Source organism: Strigops habroptila, chromosome Z (genome assembly GCF_004027225.2).
Source record: "Strigops habroptila isolate Jane chromosome Z, bStrHab1.2.pri, whole genome shotgun sequence".
NCBI classification, from domain to species: domain Eukaryota; kingdom Metazoa; phylum Chordata; class Aves; order Psittaciformes; family Psittacidae; genus Strigops; species Strigops habroptila.
This window is the reverse complement of record NC_044302.2, coordinates 60,716,347-60,744,259: the sequence shown is the minus strand read 5'-3', so window position 1 is coordinate 60,744,259 and position 27,913 is coordinate 60,716,347. Positions and strand designations below refer to the sequence as shown.

The following is a 27,913-nucleotide window of genomic DNA, read 5'->3' as shown; positions in this document are numbered from 1 at the left end:
TTCAATTTTTGGGAATAACATGGCAAGATGGACGCCGCCAGATCCCCACATAGAATCATAGAATAGAATCATAGAATCGTAAGGGTTGGAAAGGACCTTAAGATCATCTAGTTCCAACCCCCCTGCCATGGGCAGGGACACCTTGCCCTAAACCATGTGGCTCAAGGCTCTGTCCAACCTGGCCTTGAACACCGCCAGGGATGGAGCATCCACAACCTCCCTGGGCAACCCATTCCAGTGCTTCACCACCCTCACTGTAAAGAACTTCTTCCTTATATCTAATCTAAACTTCCTCTGTTTAAGTTTGAACCCATTACCCCTTGTCCTACCACTACAGTCCCTAAGGAAGAGTCCTTCCCCAGCAGCCTTGTAGACCCCCTTCAGATACTGGAAGGCTGCTATGAGGTCACCACGCAGCCTTCTCTTCTCCAGGCTGAACAGCCCCAACTTTCTCAGCCTGTCTTCATATGGGAGGTGCTCCAGCCCTCTTATCATCCTCGTGGCCCTCCTCTGGACTCGTTCCAACAGCTCCATGTCCTTTTTATGTTGAGGACACCAGAACTGTACGCAGTACTCCAAGTGGGGTCTCACAAGAGCAGAGTAGAGGGGCAGGATCACCTCCTTCGACCTGCTGGTCACGCTTCTTTTGATGCAGCCCAGGATACGGTTGGCTTTCTGGGCTGCAAGTGCACACTGCCGGCTCATGTTAAGCTTTTCGTCAACCAACACCCCCAAGTCCTTCTCTGCAGGGCTGCTCTGAATCTCTTCTCTGCCCAGCCTGTAGCAGTGCCTGGGGTTGCCCCGACCCAGGTGTAGGACCTTACACTTGGCTTGGTTAAACTTCATAAGGTTGGCATCGGCCCACCTCACAAGCGTGTCAAGGTCCCTCTGGAATGGCATCCCTTCCCTCCAGCGTATCAACCAAACCACACAGCTTGGTGTCATCGGCCCCACTGTCCATGTCACCAACAAAGATGTTGAACAGGACCGGTCCCAACACCGATCCCTGAGGGACACCACTTGTTACAGGTTTCCAACTGGACATTGAGCCATTTACCACAACTCTTTGCATGCGGCCATCGAGCCAGTTTTTTATCCACCGAGTGGTCCATCTATCAAATTGATGTCTCTCCAATTTAGAGACAAGGATGTCATGTGGGACAGTGTCGAATGCTTTGCACAAGTCCAGGTAGATGACATCAACTGCTCTGCCGCTGTCCATCAGTTCCGTGGCTCCATCATAGAAGGCCACAAAATTGGTCAGGCAGGATTTCCCCTTAGTGAAGCCATGTTGGCTGTCACCAACCACCTCATTGTTTTTCATGTGCCTTAGCAAGTTTTCCAGGAGAAACTGTTGATCACAGACGTGATCAACAAGATAACAGCAATGTCTCCACCAACTAACAAGAAAGAAACACAAGCTTTCTTAGGTGTTGTGGGGTTCTGGAGAATGCACATCCCAAATTACAGTCTGATTGTAAGCCCTCTCTACCATGTGACCCGGAAGAAGAATGATTTCAAATGGGGCCCTGAGCAACAACAAGCCTTTGAACAAATTAAACGAGAAATGGTTCATGCAGTAGCCCTTGGACCAGTCCGGGCCGGGCCAGATGTGAAAAATGTGCTCTATACCGCAGCTGGGGAGAATGGTCCTACCTGGAGCCTCTGGCAGAAAGCTCCAGGGGAGACTCGAGGTCGACCCCTTGGCTTTTGGAGTCGGGGATATAAAGGATCCGAGGCCAGCTATGCTCCCACTGAAAAAGAGACACTGGCAGCCTATGAAGGGGTTCGAGCTGCCTCAGAAGTGATTGGAACTGAAGCACAGCTCCTCCTGGCACCCCGGTTGCCTGTGCTGGGCTGGATGTTCAAAGGCAGGGTCTCCTCTACACATCATGCAACTGATGCTACATGGAGTAAGTGGGCCGCACTAATTACACAACGAGCTCGAACAGGAAATCCCAGTCGTCCAGGAATTCTAGAAGTCATCATGGACTGGCCAGAGGGCAAAGATTTTGGGATGTCACCAGAAGAGGAGGTGACGCGTGCTGAAGAGGCCCCACCATATAATGAACTGTCAGAGAGTGAAAAGCAATATGCCTTGTTTACTGATGGGTCCTGCCGTATTGTGGGAAAGCATCGGAGATGGAAGGCAGCTGTGTGGAGTCCCCTGCGACAAGTTGCAGAAACTGCTGAGGGAGAGGGTGAATCGAGTCAATTTGCAGAGGTGAAAGCCATCCAGCTGGCCTTGGACATTGCTGAACGAGAAAAATGGCCAGTACTTTATCTCTATACTGACTCATGGATGGTGGCAAATGCCCTGTGGGGGTGGTTGCAGCAATGGAAGCAGAGCAACTGGCAACGCAGAAGTAAACCCATCTGGGCTGCTGCATTGTGGCAAGATATCGCTGCTCAGGTGCAGAACCTGGTGGTGAAGGTACGCCACGTAGATGCTCATGTACCCAAGTCGGGCCACTGAGGAACACCAGAATAACCAGCAAGTGGATAAAGCTGCTAAGATTGAAGTGGCTCAGATGGACTTGGATTGGCAACATAAGGGTGAATTATTTTTAGCCCGGTGGGCCCATGACACCTCAGGCCATCAAGGCAGAGATGCAACATATAGATGGGCTCGTGATCGAGGGGTGGACTTAACGATGGACACTATTGCCCAGGTTATTCACGAATGTGAAACATGTGCTGCAATTAAGCAAGCCAAGCGGTTAAAGCCTCTCTGGTATGGAGGACGATGGCTGAAGTACAAATATGGGGAGGCCTGGCAGATTGACTATATCACACTCCCACCAACCCGCCAGGGCAAGCGCTATGTGCTTACCATGGTGGAAGCAACCACCGGCTGGCTGGAAACATACGCTGTGTCCCATGCCACTGCCCGGAACACTATCCTGGGCCTTGAGAAACAAGTCTTGTGGCAACACGGCACCCCAGAGAGAACTGAGTCAGACAATGGGACTCATTTCCGGAACAACCTCATAGACACTTGGGCCAAAGAGCATGGCATTGAGTGGGTATATCACATCCCCTACCATGCACCAGCCTCTGGGAAAATCGAACGGTACAATGGGCTGTTAAAAACTACACTGAGAGCAATGGGTGGTGGGACTTTCAAACACTGGGATACACATTTACCAAAAGCCACCTGGTTGGTCAACAGTAGGGGATCTGCCAACAGGGCTGGCCCAGCCCAGTCAGAACTTTTACGTACTGTAGAGGGGGATAAAGTTCCTGTGGTGCACATAAAGAATTTGTTGGGGAAGATAGTCTGGGTTATTCCTGCTTCAGGTAAAAGCAAACCCACTTGTGGGGTTGCTTTTGCTCAGGGACCTGGATATACTTGGTGGGTAATGCGGGAAGATGGGGAAGTCCGATGTGTACCTCAAGGGGATTTGATTTTGGGGGAAAACAGCCAATGAACTCAATTGTATGCTGTTGCCTGCTCTATAACACTTTTATAGCCCACCAGCTAGATATCTTCAGGTCGCCAGCAATTGACCCTGACTTCCCTCCGATCATCACCTCAACAAAGAATGAATTTTGAGAAAACCAGACAAGCTCAGCAGTGACCAGACGAGTTTGGCGGTATCATCAGCAGGCCACAACCCAACACTACATACCGTCCCTCCTGCCCTGAAAGACTATTACAAGAGATGGAGCCTGACATCATGGACTGGATGAGTTCAGCAATTTTACAGGGATTGGTCCATGGACTAGGGAATGATATCTTTCTCTGTGTGTGGGTGTGGGTGTATATATATATGTGTATATATATGGGACAGGGGTGATGGTGTGCTGAGAGATGTGGGATCTGAGCATGACGTGAATGGTATGGAATAAGGGGTGGATACTGTCCTGGGTTCAGCTATAGCAGTCATTTTTCTCCTTCTTAGTAGCTGGTGCAGTGCTGTGTTTTTTAACTTTCAGCCTGGGAACAATGCTGATAACACTGATGTTTTTAGTTGTTGCTAAGTAATGTTTATTCCAACCAAGGACTTTCTCAGTCTCATGCTTTGCCAGGGAGGAGGGGAAGCCGGGAGGAAGCAGAGACAGGACACCTGACCCAAACTAGCCAAAGGGGTATTCCATACCACAGCACGTCATGCCCAGTATATAAACCGGGGGGAGTTACCCGGAAGGCCCAGATCACTGCTCGGGTCGGGCTGGGTATCGGTCGGCAGGTGGTGAGCAATTGTATCCTCTCCCCTTGTTATTTCACTAATCATTATTATCATTGGTGGTAGCAGTAGTGGTTTGTATTATACCTTAGTTGTGGGACTGCTCTTATCTCAACCCGTGGGAGTTACATTCTTCCGATTCTCCTCCCCATCCCTCCGGGAGCGGGGGGAGGAAGGGGGGGAGTGAGCGAGCGGCTGTGTGGTTCTGAGTTACCGGCTGGGCTCAAACCACGACAAAACCACACACTTTCCCCTTAGATTAATGTATGTAGTCTTGTCTTTCCATTATGTCAACCTGCCCCTTTCTTAAGATCCACAGATTCTGATTCTGTAATTGCAGTCCACTTCTAAAATATTCATAGAAATAAAATGGCGAGATGGAAGCAAGGATATGGGCCAATTCAGTGCTTGTTGTTTATGTCACAGCCTCCTGAGCTTAGCTTTCTCAAAAGGAAAAAAAAAATGTTCACATTTTATTTGTACATAAATTTAGGTGTTCATTGCATATATAGATGTAAACATACACACCTGTTTTTCAAACCAGCCTTCTATGGCTCTGCATGCATTGTGCTAATAATAGCATTACTGTGCCACCACCAGTTACTTATTTCTGGCTTTCTTTTACATTTTTTCACTTGGAAGTGTTGGAAAGTTACAGGCTCATCTTCAGTAAAAGGTATGCTGATGACAGCATCTTTAGTTTTATATAGTACTTGGTCTGAATATCAAACCAAGAACACTATTCTGAGTTTCATTTTAACCAACACATAGAGATTTTGAAAGGAAATTACATCAAGCACAATGAGAAAAACAGTATGTTTTGCATGCTGTAGATGACTATGTGTTTAACTCACTCCAGTCACTCCCCAGGGACTTCAATGCACAGTTTCACAACACAAGAAACCAGAATGCAACAGTAATAATGTAGTGCCAATGAGACAGGCTGAGTTTTCACATGGAAAAGACAGGCATGGACTTCATTCAGAATTCAGTTCTTTCCTGTAGGTGATGTTGATATCTGTGTGTTAAATTGAAATTGTGTGTTAAAACAATAATCAAAGTAATCAGATTAAACTGGATTCTCTTACTGTTGGCACCTATACAGGACTCCTAAGTATTGTTTGGTAACTATTTGCTTCCCTTGAAGAAACAAAATACAGGATAGGCTCAATCTGCAGATACTATCACGCAGAGGGAAGTGTCACCGTGGTGTGGCATGAGTGAGATCATTCTGACAAACAATTCCCTTGAGTATAGGCATTAAGATTAATGGCTTAGTACAATCCCACAAAGTAAATACCTTACATTTACTTGCAGGGCGTTTTAGCAGGTGGAGTATGTGGAGCTAGGAGCTAAAGGGAACACTAAGGAGTGAAAACGAAAAGAGAGCTGTAAGAAACAAGTTACAGCCCACCTCTCATACCTATAGCTAGGTGTGAACAGTAAAATAGCAATCCATGCAAGTCAGTGACAATTTGAGGACTTCTCAGAATGAGAAACACAGGTTAGATGTGGATAATACATAGCAGATGGGTTTTTTACATGATGATAGTACATAACTGTGGATGTTTTCAGAGTGAGTGAATACTCACACGTCCCAGTCATCTTTTTACAGCAGTGAAAAAGAGTCTTCAGGGCTTTTCTCAGTGATTTACCACTTTCTGCAGAACAAAAATTTTCCAGAGCAAATGTACTTTCTAAACATAAATGCTTAGTCTCTGGAAATGGAAAGTTTACCTCTACTGAGAGTGCATTAACATTATTTAAACGTATTATGATATGCTTTTTTTCTCTTTTTCTCTTTTTTTTTTTTTTTTTTTGGCGGGGTGATATCTTTGACATTATGTTTTGTTTCTAGGAAAAAAGTGACTTTTATGGTTTGGTAGGTTTCCTCCGACCTAGAAAAAGATGCCATTTTCTGCAAACCTTTCAGAATATCATTTACCTTCACAGATCGATTACTGTGAGCTATTTAAAAATCAGCAAGTTGGCAGATTGTTGCTTCTGATTCTGCAAATGCTTTGGTGAAAGAACCCATAGCAAGTATTTAGACATTCAGTATATTGTCTATCCTAAAAAGAAATAATTATGCCCGTATGTTTTAATTAATGCATTTCTTACATCCACATTAGAACAATTCCATAAACTGTTACTCTTATGCATATTATAAAATTAAGTTTATCTTCTGCGAATTTAGTAACAGTTCAAAATAAGGCAGGCAACACAGATGGGGTGGTTTTACTGCAATTCCTTCTGCTTAGCATTACACAGCTACATGTGGCTCTAATGTATCTTTCAATAGGTAAGGGAAAGAGGATTCTTGTACTTTTCCAACAAGACTGCAAGCCAGTTGAAACAATGGCTAAGACTTGAGCACATTGAGACAGAATTTCCCATCAACTTTGGGAGGTCCATGCCCTCACACACTGCCATCACAATTACCCTCTCTTATGTCTATTACTCTCTAAAATATAGTTTCAGGATAAGAATGGGGGAAAGAAAGATCACTAACTCCAGGCAGATATACAAATTAGGAACAAATGATCTAAGCATTAATTTCTACATAAATTCAGCTACTAAGAGAACTAGATTCCATATTTTATGGTGAAAAAGTAATTTTCTCCAATCTGTTTCTAGTAATGGTTTCAGAAATAAAATTCTCTAAGTCAGCATATTCTCACAAAATAAAAAGACTTTTTTTCTTGGTTTATTATATCTGAGCAGCCATTCCTCTTTGGGAAAGCATTAAGAGAATACATGTTTGATCTCATGGATAGCTTCTTTTCATCCAGGCCTAGCCTTCGGCAGCTTTGAGTCAGCCCGTCAGGATCAAAACACACATCAAAAATCAATCCTGCTCAATACCACTGGGAGTTTGGTAATTATGAAATTCTGTAAATATAAAATACTCACTTCCTTTTTGACTTTATGCTCTGCAGCCTGTATCCGTTGTTCCATCTCTTCCTCCAGCTCACTGAGCTGAACTGCCGCTTTATCCTGAGCTCTAAAATTTAAAAGTAAACATTCTCTTAGCAATTGTCTACTAACTTGACAGAAACACTGTGTGAAACACATCTGCCTACCTCAACTGAAACAAACTAGACAGACAGGCATGGAAAGAGTTTAAGATTGCCCAGACCTTGAAACTGGTATGGTTGGGAACCAAAACCACAAATTAATTTGAAGATACAGGCAAATGAGATTTTAAATAACAGCAGACAGCTGATGACTAGTATGAAATACATCACATCTGCATTCTGAAAACTAAGTTACAGAGATAAAAGGCCCCTCCAGTTATCCATTGAAGAGACTTCAAAAGGATAACTACAACTTGCATCACCCACACATACAAGATTTTGTTCTGTTCAGTTTTGACAGAAATGATGGGAGATTGCAAATGACGAATATCTACAACAGGTAAATACTCTCTTTGAAGCTGAAGAAGCAAAAGTATGTTTTCTAAAACGAAAGTATAATGGGTGTGGTATGCTAAAACTTAAAGTTACAGCCAAGCAAGAGAAGTCAAAATGTTTTAAGCCATTAAACACAAAAAAAAAGAGCCAGTAAAACTTTGGTCCAGGACTTATCCAAATTATGAACAGAGAACCATTTGCAAGCTGCTATATGTGTTTATGCACATGTGTGTGCACATAAGCTAACCTCTGAACTCAGTTTATGGAAATACTCCATATGACGTATTTTGGCATTAACTCCCAGTAGTTTAACCAAAAAAAGTGTGACATTAAAAAGTAACAGCATAACTGACCTAGAAACACAACTCGCTATACCTTTTTACTGCGATGGCCAAAGTTTCCATCTCTGTGCTTTGAAGTTTGATCTCTCGGATGAAGTTCTTAATGACGTGTTCGTAAGGCTGTATTAATCTTGGTTCCACTATGTGTATGTTCTGATACAGAACACTGACCTGCTCTTGTCTGAAAAAGAGATATACCATTTTAACTCACTTATTGGGAACAGCGTTCTATGACAGGTTTGAAAAATGTGTTACAAATTAAGATATTCCCTTTTTGCACATTTCTAAAATTCAGCAAGTTTGATATGGACTTTGAACATTCATCAGCATGTTTGAATTCTTCTAAATTATGTTTTCCCTTCCTGCTTCTCTACTTTAATAGAGTTACTGTAGAAAAAAGTTCTTCTGTTAAGTATCTTTTTTTTAACTCGTATTCATGGTATATTGAAGAGTGTGCCACTGGAGTAACCCATGTTGTATATCAAGTTTGTTGATGGCTCTAATGTTAATCATAGAATCATAGAATAGTAAGGGTTGGAAAGGACCTTAAGACCATCCAGTTCCAACCCCCCTGCCATGGGCAGGGACACCTTGCCCTAAACCATGTGATCCAAGGCTCTGTCCAACCTGGCCTTGAACACTGCCAGGGATGGAGCATCCACAACCTCCCTGGGCAACCCATTCCAGTGCTTCACCACCCTCACTGTAAAGAACTTCTTCCTCATATCTAATCTAAACTTCCTCTGTTTAAGTTTGAACCCATTACCCCTTGTCCTACCGCTACAGTCCCTAATGAAGAGTCCCTCCCCAGCATCCTTATAGACCCCCTTCAGATGCTGGAAGGCTGCTATGAGGTCTCCACACAGCCTTCTCTTCTCCAGGCTGAACAGCCCCAACTCTCTCAGCCTGTCTTCATACGGGAGGTGCTCCAGCCCTCTTATCATCCTCGTGGCCCTCCTCTGGACTCGTTCCAACAGCTCCATGTCCTTTTTATGTTGAGGACACCAGAACTGTACGCAGTACTCCAAGTGGGGTCTCACGAGAGCAGAGTAAAGGGGCAGGATCACCTCCTTTGACCTGCTGGTCATGCTTCTTTTGATGCAGCCCAGGATACGGTTGGCTTTCTGGGCTGCAAGTGCACACTGCCGGCTCATGTTAAGCTTCTCGTCAACCAACACCCCCAAGTCCTTCTCTGCAGGGCTGCTCTGAATCTCTTCTCTGCCCAGCCTGTAGCAGTGCCTGGGATTGCCCCAACCCAGGTGTAGGACCTTACACTTGGCTTGGTTAAACTTCATAAGGTTGGCATCGGCCCACCTCACAAGCATGTCAAGGTCCCTCTGGATGGCATCCCTTCCCTCCAGCGTATCAATCGAACCACACAGCTTGGTGTTGTTGGCAAACTTGCTGAAGGCGCACTCCATCCCACTGTCCATGTCACCAACAAAGATGTTGAACAGGACCGGTCCCAACACCGATCCCTGAGGGACACCACTCGTTACAGGTTTCCAACTGGACATCGAGCCATTTACCACAACTCTTTGTGGGTGGCCATCGAGCCAGTTTTTTATCCACCGAGTGGTCCATCTATCAAATTGATGTCTCTCCAATTTAGAGACAAGGATGTCATGCGGGACAGTGTTGAACGCTTTGCACAAGTCCAGGTAGATGACGTCAACTGCTCTGCCGTTGTCCATCAGTTCCGTGGCTCCATTATAGAAGGCCACAAAATTGGTCAGGCAGGATTTCCCCTTAGTGAAGCCATGTTGGCTGTCACCAACCACCTCGTTGTTTTTCATGTGCCTTAGCATGCTTTCCAGGAGAATCTGCTCCAAGATTTTGCCAGGCACAGAGGTGAACCATAATCCATGAAGAAGTTTATGACTTTAGGAGTCTACTCACGAAATTAAAATGGTTACGAACGCCAACCACCTATGCTAAAATAGATATTTAAAGGGGAGAGAGGGAGGTGATCATATCTCCTTCAAGGAAAAAAGAAGTTTAATGTTCCCTCAGCTGTTTGACTTCTAATATTTACATTTCTTCTATCAGTGCGTGGCAGGGGTGGGGCAGCTGTAGGAGAAATGAGTATACAGCTCTTTGGTTTAAAACAAACTGCTCTGGTCCAGCCAACTGCACTTCTCATATGGCAACATACCAGAGAAAATTCTGTAACAGCATTTTGCACTCCCAAGTAAAGCCAAGTGCTATGCAGATATACTGGAACTGAAACAGGTATTCAAGAACTTAAAAGGAAAAGGGAAGATCAGGGCTGGAAACGTGGAGGAAGTATGCCAGTGGCAGCATATCAGTTGCAGAATGAAAACAAAAATAGTGTTTTTCAAGTTCTACTCTAACACAGTATCCAACATATCATGACCTCTTTTTGTTGTTAAAGGAAAGCCTAGACTCTGAACTAACTATCCTCTTTGTTAGACAGCTTTTGTTTTCCTATCTTCTATAGAGCTAGTGCCATTTAATACCTTCATCATACACATTTTATCAACAGTGTATATTCTCTACATTTTACCCCCACATGAAGCAATTCCACAGAGTATCAACAGCGCAGCACTTTGCTTCTTCTATGATCTATGTGATTTCCCCACTGAAGGTTTAACTTTTTGTATTACAGCAGTACCATAATTGTTACTATAGCTCAGACTTCTGTTTTAAACAACTGAAGTATTTCAGGACTCCCACCATAAAATCTGTTTCCAGCTGAAATGCTGACATTCATTTCAATACACAGAAACATAACATCAGCACAAAGAAATATAGATTCACTGATACCAGGGGTATCATATCCGTCTTGCAAAGGATTTCCCTTATATAGGCTTTGTATAGGCTAATGGTTTAGCTATATTCAGTATTTCCAGAAGTTAAACTCAGTGTAGTGCCCCAAATAGCTTCTAACATATGCACACAATTTCTTTTTCAAAATCTATTTTAAACAGTTACATCAAAGTTAACAAATAGTCAAAACAATGCCCAGATTTATCTGAACATCAGATTCTACAAACTATGTATAAATAATATATCAATAAAGAACTCCCCAAATTTAGATTTACTCAATTAATAATTCTTATTTTAAAAAAACAGTTAAGGACATTTTCCTTAGCACAACTTTGCACTAAAACAACACTGACATTATCAGCACCATCAGAAATATTAAAACTAGGAAAAAAAAAATTGTAGACTTAGAAACTGCCCTACTTTCACTCCATGCTATTATAACATACAGACAAGTGTGATATTTCTGCACTGAAAGGTTTACTGCACGAGAGACTTTTGGAACAGTTCTGATGTGTATCATGAAATAAGTCAGAGGCTTGGGTTCATCAAAGCTTAATTAAATTTCACATGTGCAGCAGATTTGTAGCATTTAGACACTGATTTCAAAGTACACACAGCTGTGTTCAGTGTCTCAAGGTATCACCATTTACAGAATTCCTACCGCACTTGCATTAGGCTGAGCAGACTTGAAGCTTGAACCTGGCTGTATTTCAAACATTACAAAATGTATACTCTCTGTAGTCTCTCCATTTGAGATTCCATTTATTTTTCATATTCAGACTGAGAGCTAGCAATGTATCCTGCATTTCATAAATTCCTAGCACTTCAACAGTTGTCCTTCAGAGCTGCAAATTGCTCACCAAAACAGACAATAAACTATTCCAGAATAGTTTCAAATTTTAGAAGGAAGCAGACATATGCATATCCAGAATCAGCTGCTGAGGAACGTCACTTCTTCAAACACTGCGAAAATACACAGCATTCTTTAAATGAGTCACATGTAAAATAGAAATGGCACTAGCCATACTGAGATGGACAGTTTATGTGTCTTCCAAGGCAGATAAAATCAGCACAATCTAGGTCAACACATATGATTTTTAGCAATATGAAATATAAACATTAAATCTGCTTTCTGAAATTTTCTTTTTTCCTTTAAATTTCCTTTAAATTTCACTCATGAGATCTCTGCTAATAACCTTGTTTCTTAGAAAGCAAGCAAAGAGTAGGAAAATTACTTGTTTCTTGATGAGAACAGAAAATACTTGTTACTAGAGCAAATGTTTTCTTGATTCTCATACAAATCACAGGTCATTGAAATAGGGTTGCATCCTTAGGGACCTACATTACTTTTTTCAGAAGATTACAGGGTTATTTTGATACTCTGTATTTCTCACCCCATCTTGTGCAGGATTAATCAGCTGGTGCCTTTAAATCGAATGAAGCTATATGCATAAAACTACACTGTACCTAAACTGTACTACAAATCCTGTGTTCAAAAATAGCACATGCATAATGGTAATACCAGACGCCTCCTAATATGCAGATTATTAATGGAGTAGCAAAAATTGAAGGTACAGTGTCTTATGCTGATGGGAATAGAGAATCAAACAATTGGTCTGGCCTTTGCTTGCTGTATTTTGTACCAGAAGCAGAAGACATTTGTAGTGGAACATTGTAATGTGTTTCTGCAACTTTCATTCTCTTTACAAGAATGCCACAGCCAGTCCCTCTTGCAGCTTCTTTTCAACGTGTACGCAAATACACATACCAGAACTGAAGATAGAAATCAGTATGTCCCTGCTGCTAAGCGTCTACTGTACAGCAAATCTGCTTTACAATGCAGAAACACAGAGTTGTTACTGTGAGAATTTATTGTCCCTCTGTGATACAAAAATCTCTTCATATTTATTATTCCTCCTTAGCCCAGTGATCAGCTACCATCCAGATGGATTTAAAATATGTCAGTGACCCAGTTTTATGAGGCAGCAGTTACACATAAGAAGCAAAACAATACCCATACAACCACAACTATGCAGGATCCTAGAAAGGGCTGGAAGGCTTTTTCAGATTAAAACTGGCCACTAAACTTCTCAGTGACACTTACCTGAGTGCTTCTATGGCAACTTTATGGGAAGTCTTTATTAAAAACATGACTCAATAACTACTACAGAGGAGGAATTAAAGTCATGCAACAAAATTGATGGGACTCTGCTTAATCACTTATGCCTTCAGCAAGAAGTAATACGCTTTCATCAATTGGGAAGACTGCTATTGATTTAATGACTCCAAGTATACGTGATGAATTAGCAGCAAGCTCACTGTGATAGTATTTTATAGACATACAAGATTTTAGAAAGATGGAGCAATATACACCCCATATCAACATGCAGTAGGTGTTTGATGATTATGAGAGGAACTGCCTCTTTCCATATTTTCAATCCCTCCTCTGTTTTCACATGCTTTGGTGGCACCAGGATAGATTAGCTGCAAAGAATATTGCCCAACTTGTTTGTTTGTTTGTTTCCAGTTCCCCTTGAACACACAGTATGTATTTCTGCAAATTCATTAGTTATTCAAAATTATTCATCGTGGAAGATTTCACAAACAGATTTCACCAAGCTGACTCTTGAACTCTGAATAGTCTATCCTTCTGCTGGACAAAAAGGCAACTAGAATACTCTTACTTCAGTTTCAGCAAAATTCGACAGAAATGCTGAGGTTTGCCCTTTAAAACTGGTCCTTCTTGAAATCCTGAAATCACTTATAATTGGCTTTAGCTGCACCCCTTTAAGTTGCACACTGATACTGTGCATTAGTATTCAGAAATATTAATACATAGAGCATTTTTTGATATATGGCATGAAAGAAACTGTCCCTTTGGGTCATCTGGCACCATGGGGTAGACCACCTATCATGCATGCTTTTCTGCTGCCTCTACGAAGTACAGACACAAAACAATAATACCCAAAAAAGTAAAGTATTCTGGCCAAGAGCTGCTCTGGCTTTACCTTCCCTCATTGCAAAGGTTTTATAATGTAAGCAGTCTGTAAAATTACCTATTAGTGAGTGTAATCAGTCAATATTTGCATAACTTGACATGAGTTAACTTATGCGAAGTTACAGTATTCACATGGTTTCAGACTTCCCGAGAGAATTACAGAAAGAAAAAAAAACTGCCCTGATGATAATGCACTTTGTAATATGATAGATTTTAAATACCATGGTAGAATACAGAAGAAGGAGAAGAAAGGGGGTGGGGGGGAGGTAAAAAATAAAAACAACACTGGAATTAGAGATATCAAATATTTAAAGTATATTAAGTGGCATGATTTCATTTAACCCACACAGCTATACTAATTCCTATCAATTCATAATATTGTTTTGGTTTCCTGAATGTACAGTGACCTTTTGCCTAATGATCCACACTCTGAATACAGCTCAGAGGGAGTTGATGAAATTTATCAAAGAGGAGCGACTCCATACTTGCTCAGTATCTTACATGTGTTCTCTATGTACTTGCCAGAGCGAGCACACCATGTTACATGGGCCTCTTGGTCTGACCTCAAGAACAGTATTTTCAGCATAGTTTTCCACCAAAGATGTACAAAGTGCAATAAGCTAGCAGAAAACGGGAAAAAGTCAAAGACATGCCAGTGATGTTATAATACTGCCTTCCCTTACTCGCATGGTAAAGATTCAGTGTTTCTTCCACTACTACTTGCATATTGTCCTGGGTCTGCTTTAGAAAGGTGGAGACTGACCAGGTGACCAGCACAATTTCAGGGTCCCTCTGTACGCAGCACTCTGGGGAGCACAAAGCAGCAAAACAAGGCAAGAGCTCACTCAAGCGGGAGCTGCCTGTGGGCTGCCAGGCTTAGCTGGCAAAGGTTGTATTGAGAGGAAAGAAAACTAGATCAAAGCATTCCCCAGCAGGACTGTTACTGCAGACCCTTCTGTGTACATCTGTATCTTTCTCAACATCATCCCTTGTCAGTTACTGACCTCTGTCTTCTTTCTTATTCATTTCTTATTCATGTTCTCACTTGCAGACTGAAGGTCTCCAAACACTTTCTCTTTGTTTTCTTGACCCAGACATCTTTTAAGCACTAGGAAAATGTAGTTTCTATTTTTGTAGGTGCACGTAAAAGTGAAGATGATCACCACTACACTTAAAACTTTATTTCATGCTGATAAGTGCTTCCGTTCCTAAATTCTAATGGTCTCTTCCCAGTGAGAAGGTCAGCTTATAAAATTACTCTTATCATTTGCAGCAACTCCATTCTGGTATGGGCATGAAGGGGTGAAACATACAGTGGTCTGAGATGGGTGGTTGGAGGAAGAGAAAGATCAAGCATTACAAATCTGATGAGTGTCCTTACGCTTGAGACCAATAGCCCATGGGTACCACCAAGAGATAGAGAAATACCTTCTCCTGAGAAGCAGACACACTAGACATGCCAGCAGAAAAGATCAACCAAAACCATTTCAAATTGAAAAGGATATATTTTTGCCACAGCTAAGTACCTAACACTTTCTCCTAGATTAAGTGCCATGAGCAAAAAAAATTACATGAAATGTTAACACTGTGTAAAATTCAAGGAGCTTCTCAACCTGAAGCACTACAGGGCTTTTTAATGCTGTCTTTTCTTTTTGTTTCTGCACCTTCAGAAACAGGCTGCATTAAAAGAAGACTAACAGATCTGCAATGCCCAGATGGGAGAGCCTGCCCAAGGGCTCATTCCCAGGGAGAGGATTTTGAATGTTTCCAAGGAACAAATACTGTTCCCTTCCTAAAGACAGAGGTGTGGTTTGCAGCCAGTGGAGCAGGAATGAAAGAAACTGTGAGATAGGGAGGAAAGATGAAGTCTGTGGAAAAGGAGAATGCTCCAAAGGATATGGTTGTGACAAACGACCACGTGACAGGAAAATACCAGGAAAACAAATGCTACAGTGCTAAAGTTATTTCACGCAGGTGCTGTTCTGATTAAAGCAAAGAAGAGAAGAGCAGTAAAACCTAAGGTAGCTCAGAAAGTCTTCTAGTACATACACAGGGCATCCACCGCACTTCCAACAGAGCACATTTGTCAAACTCCTGTCATGAGACGTATTATAAGACATCACTCTTAGAGTAGAGATCCCCTCTCCAGCACTGTGACAAAGGGGGACCCAGCATCTGTTTTTCCTCAGAATTTGCTTTTATCCACTCTCCAGGGAACACACTTTGACTTCCAAGGAAATCTCTCAAGTGTGCATATCATGGCTCATCATTTCTTCGAAGTAAACACAAATTGCTGATAAGAGTTAATGCTGTGCTCTTTGTTGACTTTGGCAAAAATCCATCCTAGCTCATGACAGCAAGAGCGCAACAGGTTTTGCACAGCTTTTTATGCAGCAGAGCCCCTCTCCTTTGCTGTCGCACAGCCGTACTTCCCATGAGCATTGCCTGTTTTCACAGTTTAAGTAGCACATGGTAAAAACAGCACTCTTTTATCATGTCCTCCAGGTCCACATTTCCTATACAGCTCCAGATGACATAATTGGGGGCAAACTGTTATCATAATCACACTAGGACACTTTGGGATTGTACGATGCATCAAATCTCACAGTCTGGCAGCACTGAAATGAGAGTCCAGTGAACAGTCACTTCACCTAAATTACAAGGCACACAAGTACAACAGACCCCAAGACTAAAACGTAAAGCAACAAAATATGAGGATTTTCAAAAGCAGAAGAATCTTGCTTGAAATCATGATACAAACTTTCTTCTCCAGATTCATTCACCCATTCATGTTCACATTAATTTAGTTAATTTTCCAATCTGGTTCTCCAATTTGCCAAATATCACAGAAAATTTGCCTGGTAGGGCTTGAAGGGATTCAGTTTATCCCAGAGCGAAACCATAATACGCAAGAATCATAGAATCAACTAGGTTGGAAAAGACCTTTAAGATCATCAACTCCAACCATTACCCCAGGACTGCCAAGTCCACCACTAAACCGTGTCTCTAAGGGCCTTGTCTATGGTTTCTGAACATTTCCAGGGACGGTGATTCCACCATTTCCCTGGGCAGCCTGTTCCAGTGATTGACAACCTTTTCAGTGAATAAGTTTTTTCTAATATCCAATCTAAACCTTCTCTAGCACAGCTTGAGGCTGCTTCCTCTTGTCCTTGTCACCTGGGAGAAGAGACGGACCCCTACCTCACTACAACCTCCTTTCAGGTAGTTGTAGAGAGCGATAAGGTCCCCCTGAGCCTTCTCTTCTCCACACTAAACACCCCCAGTTCCCTCAGCCGTTCCTCACCAGACTTGTGCTCCAGAACCTTCACCAGCTTCGCTGTCCTTCTCTGGACCAGCTCCAGCACCTCAGTGTCTGGAGTGTCACCTCTTGCCACCTCTTGTAGTGAGGAGCCCAGAACTGAATACAGGATTCAAGATGCAGCCTCACCAGTGCTGAGTACAGGGGAGAATGCACACAGCACACACAGTCCCAAGTCTTTGTTTTTTCTGATTGAAGGTCTTTGACATTAAAATTTAAAATTTATTTTCTGGAAAGTTTTTTGCCTGTAACTTACAGACACAAATAACTGTTGTAGCGCTCATAAGTGCAGGTCTTCTCTTGAAGTGCCAGTGGATGCTGGGTCACTCTGCTCAAGCCGAGGAATGGAAAAGCATTGCCTCAGGAGACTTTCACACATGCTTAAAGGAACACATGCCTATAGTTAGGACACATATAAAACACATTCCTTTAGCAGCATGGAGGGAACCTTTCAAACTTTTCAATTTCAAGCCAGTGAGGTTGGCCACATATTAAAACAGAATGCAACACCCAGTAATGTGGTGAAGGGCTAAACCCTTCCAGTATACTGGACCACTCACTGCCTGGTGCATCAAATAGGTTTCTTATCTTTTTTTTGTCTACTTCTGTACCATTGCAAATACTCATTAGAGGACAAACTAATTAATATGCCCAAGTTCTCAGTAAAACAGATCTCCTATGGCTCACACAGGTATACTCCATGTGGCAATTCACTACATAAAAACCAAAGGCATTGCAACCTTTTGTGCTTAATTAATCTTTTAATTAATATATATATTCACTAAAATCTGACCTCACACATTTTAAGTCATCGGCCTGGAAGACTTAAGACTTTCCACTTTTTCGTGCTACAAGCACAACTGCCCACTAAGCATATGTAAAGAGTAAGTCAAACAATACTTTGACTCACAGTGACCCACTTCACCAAGAAATCTAACTGAACTTAGTTCCAAAATATTTGTTCAGATGGGAAGGGAAGGAGCAAGGCTGAGAAGATTCTCTTTGATGTTACACTTCCTGTTTAACTGTAACTGATACAACCATAGCTCCAGTACAAACTTGAATGTACAGAACTGTGCAACTGATATACCAAACTACAGAGAGGAAAGATCTATCTCATAATAAAACTATCTTTTTTTAAAATTAGCTAAATTCAAACTATGCTTATTGATTTTCGTATCTGGAACAAGGCAACACCTGGCAATGCTGCATCTAATGTCTGCTACTACATGAGTACTGGGTCAGGGTATTAATCTGTCACTGGGTTTGGCACATCATTATGGAGCTTATTTACAGCTTTTAAAAGCTCAGTTGCAGAAAAAGAGGCTGAACCACGTGTACTGGTATCAGTGAAAAATTTCCCCTTCATGTCCATGGGCACTCGCTCAAGCTCAGGAATGGTAAAGACCACAGGTGTTTACTGCGTCATTTTCTCCTGGCTTCAGACCTGGTTTTGTCTCAGTACTTCAATCTGCTGTGCCTTGTTTCTCTCTATATAAACCACAATAGCACTAAAGAACATGTCCCAGTGTTTTGCTAGACTGGGGCCAGAAGGCACAGCATTTTGAAGGACTGAATCCCAAAATGATCAAGGTAGAAACCACATATGATCAAGATAAAAATTATGGACAACTAACTTCACTCATCTGGGTTTGAGCAGTTTCTTCTAATTACTTTTCTCGTGGTTTTCAACATCAATGTTACAGCAAACATATGAAGAATAATAAATCACAATGTGAGGACACCAACTGTTTTATAGTATTGAACATAAAGGTGTGTTCCAAGCGAGGTCTGTACTGCCTCTCCCTAAAAAAAGGCAACAAACTGATAAATGCAATAAATAAATAAGATAAATAACTTTTCCAAAGTATCAGCTTGTACTTTACATGGCTTTGTTACTTTTTGTTGCTTAAAATCAATCCTACGCCCAGACTCCTCAAACAATTGCAATACCTTCATGACCTACATAAGTGGTCCTGATGATTCTAGTGGGACTACTCACATAAAAAAAATTATACGTATGTTTCAATAAAAGAAGTTGCAGGCCACAAGTGCAAAAAAGTTGAGCTGTTACACAAATCTGCTTCTGGTACTTCAGGACAGGAAAGAGAAAGAACAGGAAAACAAAGGGCACACTGTTCTCCAGCTGACGCTGACACACACACCTAATAAATGGAGCCAAAGACCAAGGATGTTCAAAGCTATTTACAAAGCTGAACATTAATAGGAATCATTTATGTCGAATTACTGCCCAGCTGATATACATGTATTTAACTGTCAAAATTTAGTTATGTTTGCAATTCTGATGTATAAGAATCATAACACATATGACATTGTGTCATGATGAATTTAACAAAACTTAAGGACACGTCTGCACAGTAAAGCCAACAAAAGCTATTCCCCTTCCCTCCTGCCATCCTCTTAGACAAACAACTGGACGATATTCAAACTGTTGGTGTAAAGATAGTAACCTAGATACTGAGATAGGCTTATTGTCAAAAGGAGAGAGATGTTTTCACATGCCACCACTGTTCATGAGTCAGATTTTTTCCATCTATTGAGTTTCCGTCTGGCTTTAGGTTACGTCACAAGTTGCTTCTGCAAATTTTCAAGCAGACCTTTCTTATATTGTTTTCTTTCTGCAGAAAGCAAATATGTAGCAAGGACAGAATCATGAACTAGGTAAGTAAGGACTGTCTGAAGTTATTGATCTGTCTATGAGACTAACCATTGTGATTTATTCTTCCAGTCTAAAAAGAAAAGAACAGTTGACTCAGGCTGTACACATGAGTAGTAGGGCAAGTAACTGAAAATGCCTCCGAAGAAATTTGTAATCTCACAATCCAAACACGTTTTTATAAGTGGCTAGAAACAAATTATTGGGGTAGATGAGAATTTAAGGTGCAGATAAAGATAAAAATTTTCCACTTATTAGATATTTGCACCTGTAAATAAAAAAAAACAAAAACAAACAAAAAAAAACCCACAGAAAAACCCCACAACAGAACACACACACACCCCTCCGCACATCCTATTTGATTGTTACAAAAGTTACACAGAAACTAACATGCTTTTTGTTAGCTTCTCTGCAGCTCAGAGCCAGGACCCACTGCAATTTGACACAGCCTCTCTTGATACACCCATGTACTATTTTTTTTAACTGCCCCTTAACTAACTGCCAAGACCTGGAACTCAGAGTGCTGGTTTTCCATCTTAAATTACAATTTTTAAATGAAGCAGAATCACTCTACTTTTTACGGCAGGCATTTGCATATTAATTTTGAGCACCTCAGGTTTCAGACAGATTACTGCAAATCACCAAAATGTGCCTCTATAAACTGGAACCAGCTCGGTGCTGACAGGCCCCTGGTAATCGGGTTTAATCCCAAAACAGACTATGGTCAGTTGTCTGCATTTGACTGACACTGGGGGCAAAGGCTCTCACGGACTTCAGCGAGCTCCCCAGCCGGAGAGCTGTACCTGGACACAAGGGTGGTGTTGGTCTGCCTTTGACGGGAGAAGGAAGACAGTGGTGCAAGAAAGATGCTGGGGACTGGTCAGGAGGGCATCGGGGGGAGAAAGTTTCGTTTGCGGAGCTGGCAGCACCTTATATCCCGAGCGCTCCACCGGCCGGGTTTTCCCACGTGGGGCGCTGGCAGAGCAGCTGAGAGGAAGCAAGCAAGCGGCTGCACGCTGGAAAAAGTGCTGGAAACCCTCAAAGCCGGGGAACAGATGTGGGGAGGGCTCTGTACGCCTGCAAGCACGGCGGGCGAGAGGTCAGCCTGAACTCCGGTTCCCTAGCTGAGTAATTGCAACAACACCGGCGCAAATTGCTGCCCGACGGACCGCTCCCCCTCCGGAGGGCGGCAGCGGCAGCTTGCTGCCGCCAGACCCCCCCGGGCAGGGTGGCCCCGGCACCCCCGGGGCCGCGGCCCTGCTCCCACGGCGGCGGCCGCGCCTGTGCCGCCGCGGGCGGGGACGGACATTACCTGGGGATGTACCTCGCCTCGTCCCCGAGCCGCACCTCGAAGTCCCTCCAGGGCTGCTCCAGCCCCACGGCGGCGCACGCCACCTCCTCCTCGCCCTCCGGCTCGCCGTCGCCAGGCCTCCAGCGGGCGGCGCCGCGGAAGCCGCGAGCGAACTCCGGGAAGGTGATGGCCCCGTCGCGGTCACTGTCGAGGCGCTGGAAGATGGCCTCAGCCTCGGCCGGCCGCACCCGCAGCTCGGCGCACAGCGCCGCGAAGTCTTCCCGTTCGATGCGGCCCGAGCCGCTGGCGTCACAGGCCAGGAAGAGGGCCCGCAGGCGGGACAGCTCATCCCCCGTCGCCTCGGGATCCATCGTCCTGGAATACTCTGACCGGGACGGGCCGGGCCGCGACAGGGCAAGCCGCGGGCTCTCGAGCTGGCGGCAGAACTCTGCCGCCGGCGCAGCGGGGCGGGCCCGGCCCTGCTCCGCCCCGGCACCCTGCGGGGCCGGGCCGCAGGTGGCGGCGCTTGACTGCGGCAGGTACCGGACAGGGCCGCAGGCGCCCCCGGGCGGCCCCAAGCTGGCGGCCTGTAGGTGCCAGGCCTCCTCCCCGCGATATCTCCGGCAGCGCCGGAGCAGGGCGCTGGTTCCCTTGCGCACCGCTCTGCCCAGGACTGCAAACAGCGCGGGTACTGTTCTCGAGCACCACAGATTAAAACCACGTCCCACTCTCTCGCAGCAATAAGTGGGAGTCCCAGTGCTGTGCGGTCACTGTAAGGTATTAAATCGCATTGTCGTTTTCCAGCAGAATAAAAGCACTCCTAATGCTCAGGGATGATGAAGAACTCAGGATGAGCCAAAGATTCCTTAGGTAAGTTCTTGATGACTGTGAGTAGTCTTGGAGTTATACATTGCTGAGTACGTGCTCGCTTCTGTCCCATCAATAGCAATTTAGAAACGTGCACTGCTAAAATACCAGCTTAAACTAAAAATGCAAACGCTATGTTCAGAGCAGTAAACCAAAGGAGCAGATTTTCAGTGCTGTGTGTAAAAGAACTAGGGTCTGTCTGTCTTGGCAGAAACACTTCTCACTTTCCTGAAGTCAGACTCAGATTTCATTGGAAACAGTAAAATTTGAACTGAGATTCCCTCTCCCTCCGTCCCACACTCATTCTTGTTTATGTCTATTTGCAAATGTAAATTGTGTATACCAAAGTTGTGATGGAGTTTAACAGAATACAAATCCAACTATCGAAACAGTGTTTCCTTATTGACAGAAACATAGCCCAAGGCTAAGTAACTGATCCAGGAAAGCACAAACAATCCAGTTGACCTCTCAGTAAAATAAATCACATAAAAATTCTAAAGTTCCCCTCTGCCTAAGAGGTGGGGAATGCTCTCAAAGAAAATTAATGTATTTATACAGTTTTTGATTCCTATTTTGTCAGGCTTAGACAGACTCAGCCTAAAATCTTGCGAACAATCTATCCCTAGTCAGTACAATGTTTTGTGAAATGTTCCCTGAAATCCAGAAGAATATAGCTGTCAAGTATTTGGAACACAAATTTTAGCTTAAAAATGTCAGATACCTAAAGGACTTCAATTTATAATTTGATACATTTTTGCCACTATATTTCCACTATTCAGTTGTAGAACTAGAAAGAGTAGCAAACTGGTATCACCTCCAGATTCTGAGTGTGGCAAAATCTAATGTTTTAGTAAAGAAGAATTAATTTAACAAAAGTGTTCTTTCTCTTCTATGGTTGCTCATCTGGCCATTCAATTTTTGTTCCCAATGAGTGTCATGAGCCCTTGTGAGGCCGATGAAAGTTTGTTCAGCTATCTAAAGAGGCAAACGTATGTTGCTTACACACACCAGCTATCTGTTCACCAAAGTCAGGACATTTGGCTTTTAGTGTGGACAAACTCCAGAGCTGAGCTGGAACAGCCTTATCCAGGGCTGAATGTGCCTCACTACAGGGAGTGTAGTGAGTGCCTCACAGACAGGGAGTTCCTGCTCAAATTAATGCGCTCACCTTCTTGTTTGCTTTTGTGGCTGCAGGTGTATGAATTGACGTTTGTCAGTAATCCTTATCCTGCTCACTCACTTATTCACTCTATTCTATCTCTTGTGGTAGTAACTACCATGGACTGCTAAGCAGAAGGCATAGACTTTGGATACACAGCCCCAATCTTTTTTTTTTTTTTTTTCCTCTGAGATGGAACATCATGTTTCCTCAAACTTTTCTATATAACCCTACTTTTATATGACTTGGGATTTGACCCTCCCACTGCAAAGATCTTCATCTTTGTTTATTTGAAAGCTTTATATTTCTACCTATGTAATACAAGTAAATAATAAGGAACATTGAAAACAAATTGAAATCTTCATGTTAACATTCTGTTTTAAATCAAGCCATATAAAAATCTTGCAATATTGCAAGTGCAGTGCCCACATGGGCCAGATTTCTGCCTTCGTGTTCACGTAATCCCTTGTGTATTCAGTGGCTGTTATTGTCTTTGGCACCTCCCTTGTTTCCACTGGTACAGAAGTCACACAAATCTCAGACACTGGCATGAAGTACAGTGTGTCATTCAGCACTGCCATGGCATATATCCTGTAAAACAGATGATGCCTGCAGTGTTACACAATGCCACACAATCAGTGCTCTCTTGGCAGGCCATGGCTCAGTCAAATGGTCCTAACAACAGCACAGAGATAACAAATAAAATATGATTTGAGTGAGCGCTGAAGGCAGCATTCCCAGCAGGCAATGGCAAAACAATGCTTTGTTCTGAAATGATGTGCCTATTCTAAAAGGATCTGTCCCTTCAAATCCAGCTCTAAATTAAATAAATATGCAAAACCAAAGCACTTTTTCCATGGGCTAATGGTTGTGGATATGCTAGAGGAGAAGTTTTAAATTCGTAAGTAAGAAACCAAAGCCACAAATACAAGTATATCCCACATGCAATTTTCAGTCTATCTATTTTACTTCTCTGTGCCATAAAACACACAAGCCAGCTGGAGAATCTGTTCAGCTGAAGAGGCAGAACAGAACACGAATTCATGCTAAGGAACTTCAGGTTGGCCTAAGAAACACGCGAGCAAGAAGAGATTTATTGCATCACTACCAAAGTGTCCTATTATTCTAAGTGGGAGAAGGTGCTTTTTGACAATGTTTCAGACACACAGAGGTTAAATGAGCAGATTAGAAGAGACAGGGAAACCAGGAACAGAAGGCATGGCACACCACATGACATCAAGACCTAGCATCACCTCAGCAAGCAGAAGAGAAGCTAAGCTGGTTAGGGACATAAGCTACAGAACTCTTGAATGCTGTTTAAATATATGTGGTCTCTGAAAGTAATTTTGCAGAACTGTGCAGGAGCACAGTAAAGCTGGAGTACTGTGCTCCAGGCAGATCACACACCTGAAATAGCAGCACTCTTCTCATCTCTCCATACATATTATTTTTGGAATCTCACATGCATAGTAAAGGAAGATTTTTGCTTGGACTACCAAACATTTCAAAGTTAGGAGATAGAACATAAGCTGGAACTATTTTTCAGTAATTTGCTTCTTCTCATCATTGTATATGTATATTTCATGCATACTATTCTGACTATCTCTGAAGACAGAGTATTTCTTTTCTATGGTTCTTGCATATATTAACTAATCTTCCCAATATTATAGATGGTTAAAAGAGTGAATGAATCCCTTTATGGTTGCAATAACTCTCTTATTCACCTTTGTCTGTTTTCCGTTTGGACTGTTTAAGCAGTTTAGCACAAAGTAAAGTAGAGCGTAAGTAAAACAGAATCAACTAGTAATACAGAAGTAGCTAGTTGAACCGTTATTATATACAGGTATCATACTTAGCCACAGCACTACGAAAACTAATTGGCTAAGCCTACTCCAGTTTCTCCACTCATTCCAGTCACAAACGTTACCACCTCTGCAAGCCACACTATATCTCAAAGCATCATAATTCCAATTTGGAGCTCCATCTCTTCCTTTTGTATCCATACCTGTTTTGAACCTCCTCCCCATTCTTTCCTTACCATCATGAAGGGAAGCACAGTATGTGCAGGCAGGTGAAGTGCATGGTGAGAAGATGGTGCGCGGAGTGGAGAGGCTCTGGGACGTCTCCAGTAGACAGACAGTAGTAGTGACTCTCACTCCTGTCCCTTTTTCCCTTCTCTGCCTTTCTGCTACCATGCCTCCATTTGTACTTTTTATGACTATGATGTAATTTTCAGCTCTTTACCCAGTTGTATCCAGGCATGCACCTCATAAAAACTAGATATACTTAAATGCCAAGTCTGGGCAGATTATAGACCACTGCTACATACTCTTAATCCCTGCTGTATAATTTTTAGTACTACTGAATATGACTCACTCCTATTCTCCTCAGTTAAAAACTAAGGGTAATATATTTATTAACAGGCATAATCTAGACTGTTCTTCTTAGATATATTGCATCATTATAACCTCTAAAGTGGAAAAGGCATAATCTGTATCTTTAGAAACTTAGTCCAAGGGAAAGAAATTAAGAAACTTGCATAATATTGAAAAAAAACCCACAATTTTGTGCTGCAACTTTATCAAAAACTGAGACACAAAGTGACATAATAGATTTTTGTAAAGCAGAGGTACATTTGAAAGCTAAAAATGTCCTCAGGATACATAGAATTTTTCATCCAACTGAAGTGTTAGCAGTTGGGACAGTGAGGTTATTAACAACTTTCACAGTTTTATTGATTTCTGTAATGGACTCCAGACTACGTCTGAAGAAGAAGCCATACAGATGAAGCATCTTTAGTGTGAAAGAGAGAAAACAGACCATTAATAAAAGAATAGTGAAGTACCCAAGGTACTTTTGCAGAAATTATTAAGTATCAACAGCAGTGGAGACAGCCTTTTTAAAAGCTAGTCTATACAATCAACTGAATAGCCAGTCTGATGCTGAAATGACCAATAATGACTGCTGGCCTATTTTGGAGGTGTTAGCAGTCATTCTCATGCTGCTCTAACAAGAGTACTCCAGCCCCAGAAATAACAGAAAAAGATTATTCTACAGACATGCTGTGATTTTGTCATTTCTCAAACTCTGTAATAGTTTTGGAGAACATAGGCAGCCAGCAATAAATACTTATGAATTTCGTCTTTTACAAGAATGCTTTCATGATGATTTTTATACCACCTTGATTATTTTTTTTATTCTGTCCTACTTTCAAGCTGTCAGGAATCCTGACAAATACCTGGCTTTTAACAAACAAGAATAGAAATGCAAAATTGAGTGAAATGCAGAAGGAGTCACCAAATCCCACCTTCAGGTATGAAAGTAACACTTCCTCAGAAACAAAGGGGCAAATGAAACTAACATGGACAGATCCACAAGCATCCTCAGAAAATACAGGCTTTTATTCCTTTGTCTTTTCAGTCCCACTAAGCTCAAAGAAATCAAAGCTGCTAGATCCATTCTGCCATTATTTTCTTGTGATAAAACTGGATTGCTACAACAAGCAGTAATTACATTGCTCTGTGAAGAGAAAACCCAACCACTACTAAATTTTTTACTATTTCTTTCTCCATAGCAGTAAAAGAAATTAAAGCAAAATTCTCTGAGTCCATGCATGGAAAAAAATGAAAAGATAAAGTTATTCTGTGCGCAGAGAAATAACATGTCAATGGAAAACTCATATATTACATTAGATTATTACATGCTGCTTATTATTCAGAATTTGAATTTCACCATGGACTAAATATTCCTTCATGCATGGTCATAGATGGTGAAATCCATACTGATCAGTCTTCTAAGTTTCCTACAGCAGCCATAAAAAGAGTCACAGGTAGCTCTGTAATGAACAGAATAGTGTAAAGAGATAAGCAAAATAAGCTTTCTAGGCTTTTTTAACTGAAAGATATACAATCTTTCAGATAAATAGCCTTTATCATACTTGAAATTCTACATACTTTTTCTCATTCTAGCATCCAAAAAAATTACATCTACTAATAAACCTTCTCTGGTCCTAAAGAAGTGGCCATCTCAAAATGCAACTCCCCATGCACAAATCTCGTGCAATGAGCAATGCGGAAGACAGAGGATACACGTGTCCTTTTCAGGATAAAGATGAACAATGTTAGGTCAAACAGACATTTTTCCTTCCAGTTAGGATTACCTTTGATCTTTTTCCACAGAATGGTGCCAAAGCTTTTTCAAAAACACAGTAAGGCCTGCATTTTCCTTGCAAAAAGGAAGGTCATGGTTTCACCATCTTTCTACCTCCCTTTTTTTGCTCAGTGTGTTGGAACGTTTCCCCAGATGCCAGAGAATCACATTTAATGAACTGGTCTGTCTGAAGCAAATTAAAGTTACCTTTTTCCTAATCCAAGTGCCCTAACCACAAAGCTACAGGGGACAGTGATGAAGTTGAGAAGCATCCAGCTGTTCAAAGCTATAATGCTCCAAGTATCTGTGTTTTACAGTGCATTATAACTAGACAAAAAATTCTTTGGAGCAGATGCTGGATGCCAGTTTTCCCTATGCCAGTGGATCACTGATCTGTCCTTAATTTCTCTCTGTCCATTTCAAAAAACCTTATTATTTTCACAGATTCTGGGTAAATGGTACATATTCAATCATTTGAGCAACTGTAAGACAGCCTAAAGGACAGGGTTGCTTACATGGAGCAGGAAATATCTGAATCTGTTCAGACAGAGAAGGCTGAACCCATCTCTAAAGCTTCTGTGTAATGCATTTACCTTCATTTTCCTCTATAAAGAAGGCAGAAACAAAGTACTTCTTTCTACTTTTTCTAGGGCAAAAGTGGCTTTCACTGTTTCACTGTGTGAAACTTTCTCATGTTCGTGTTAGGCAAACTGTGTGTA

At 42.2% G+C, this 27,913-nt stretch overlaps 1 protein-coding gene across 1 annotated transcript in view; it reads right to left on the bottom strand.

The window, feature by feature from the left end:
* RASEF (RAS and EF-hand domain containing) overlaps positions 1 to 21,390 on the bottom strand; it is a 46,948-nt gene extending 25,558 nt beyond the window's left edge. Inside the window, exons 1-3 of the mRNA XM_030470638.1 lie at positions 21,041 to 21,390; positions 7,979 to 8,125; positions 7,104 to 7,194 (exon numbers count right to left, since the gene is read on the bottom strand). Coding sequence (XP_030326498.1) covers positions 7,104 to 7,194; positions 7,979 to 8,125; positions 21,041 to 21,390 — 588 coding nt within the window. The remainder of the gene's footprint in view (positions 1 to 7,103; positions 7,195 to 7,978; positions 8,126 to 21,040) is intronic.
* Positions 21,391 to 27,913: the final 6,523 nt, after the last annotated feature.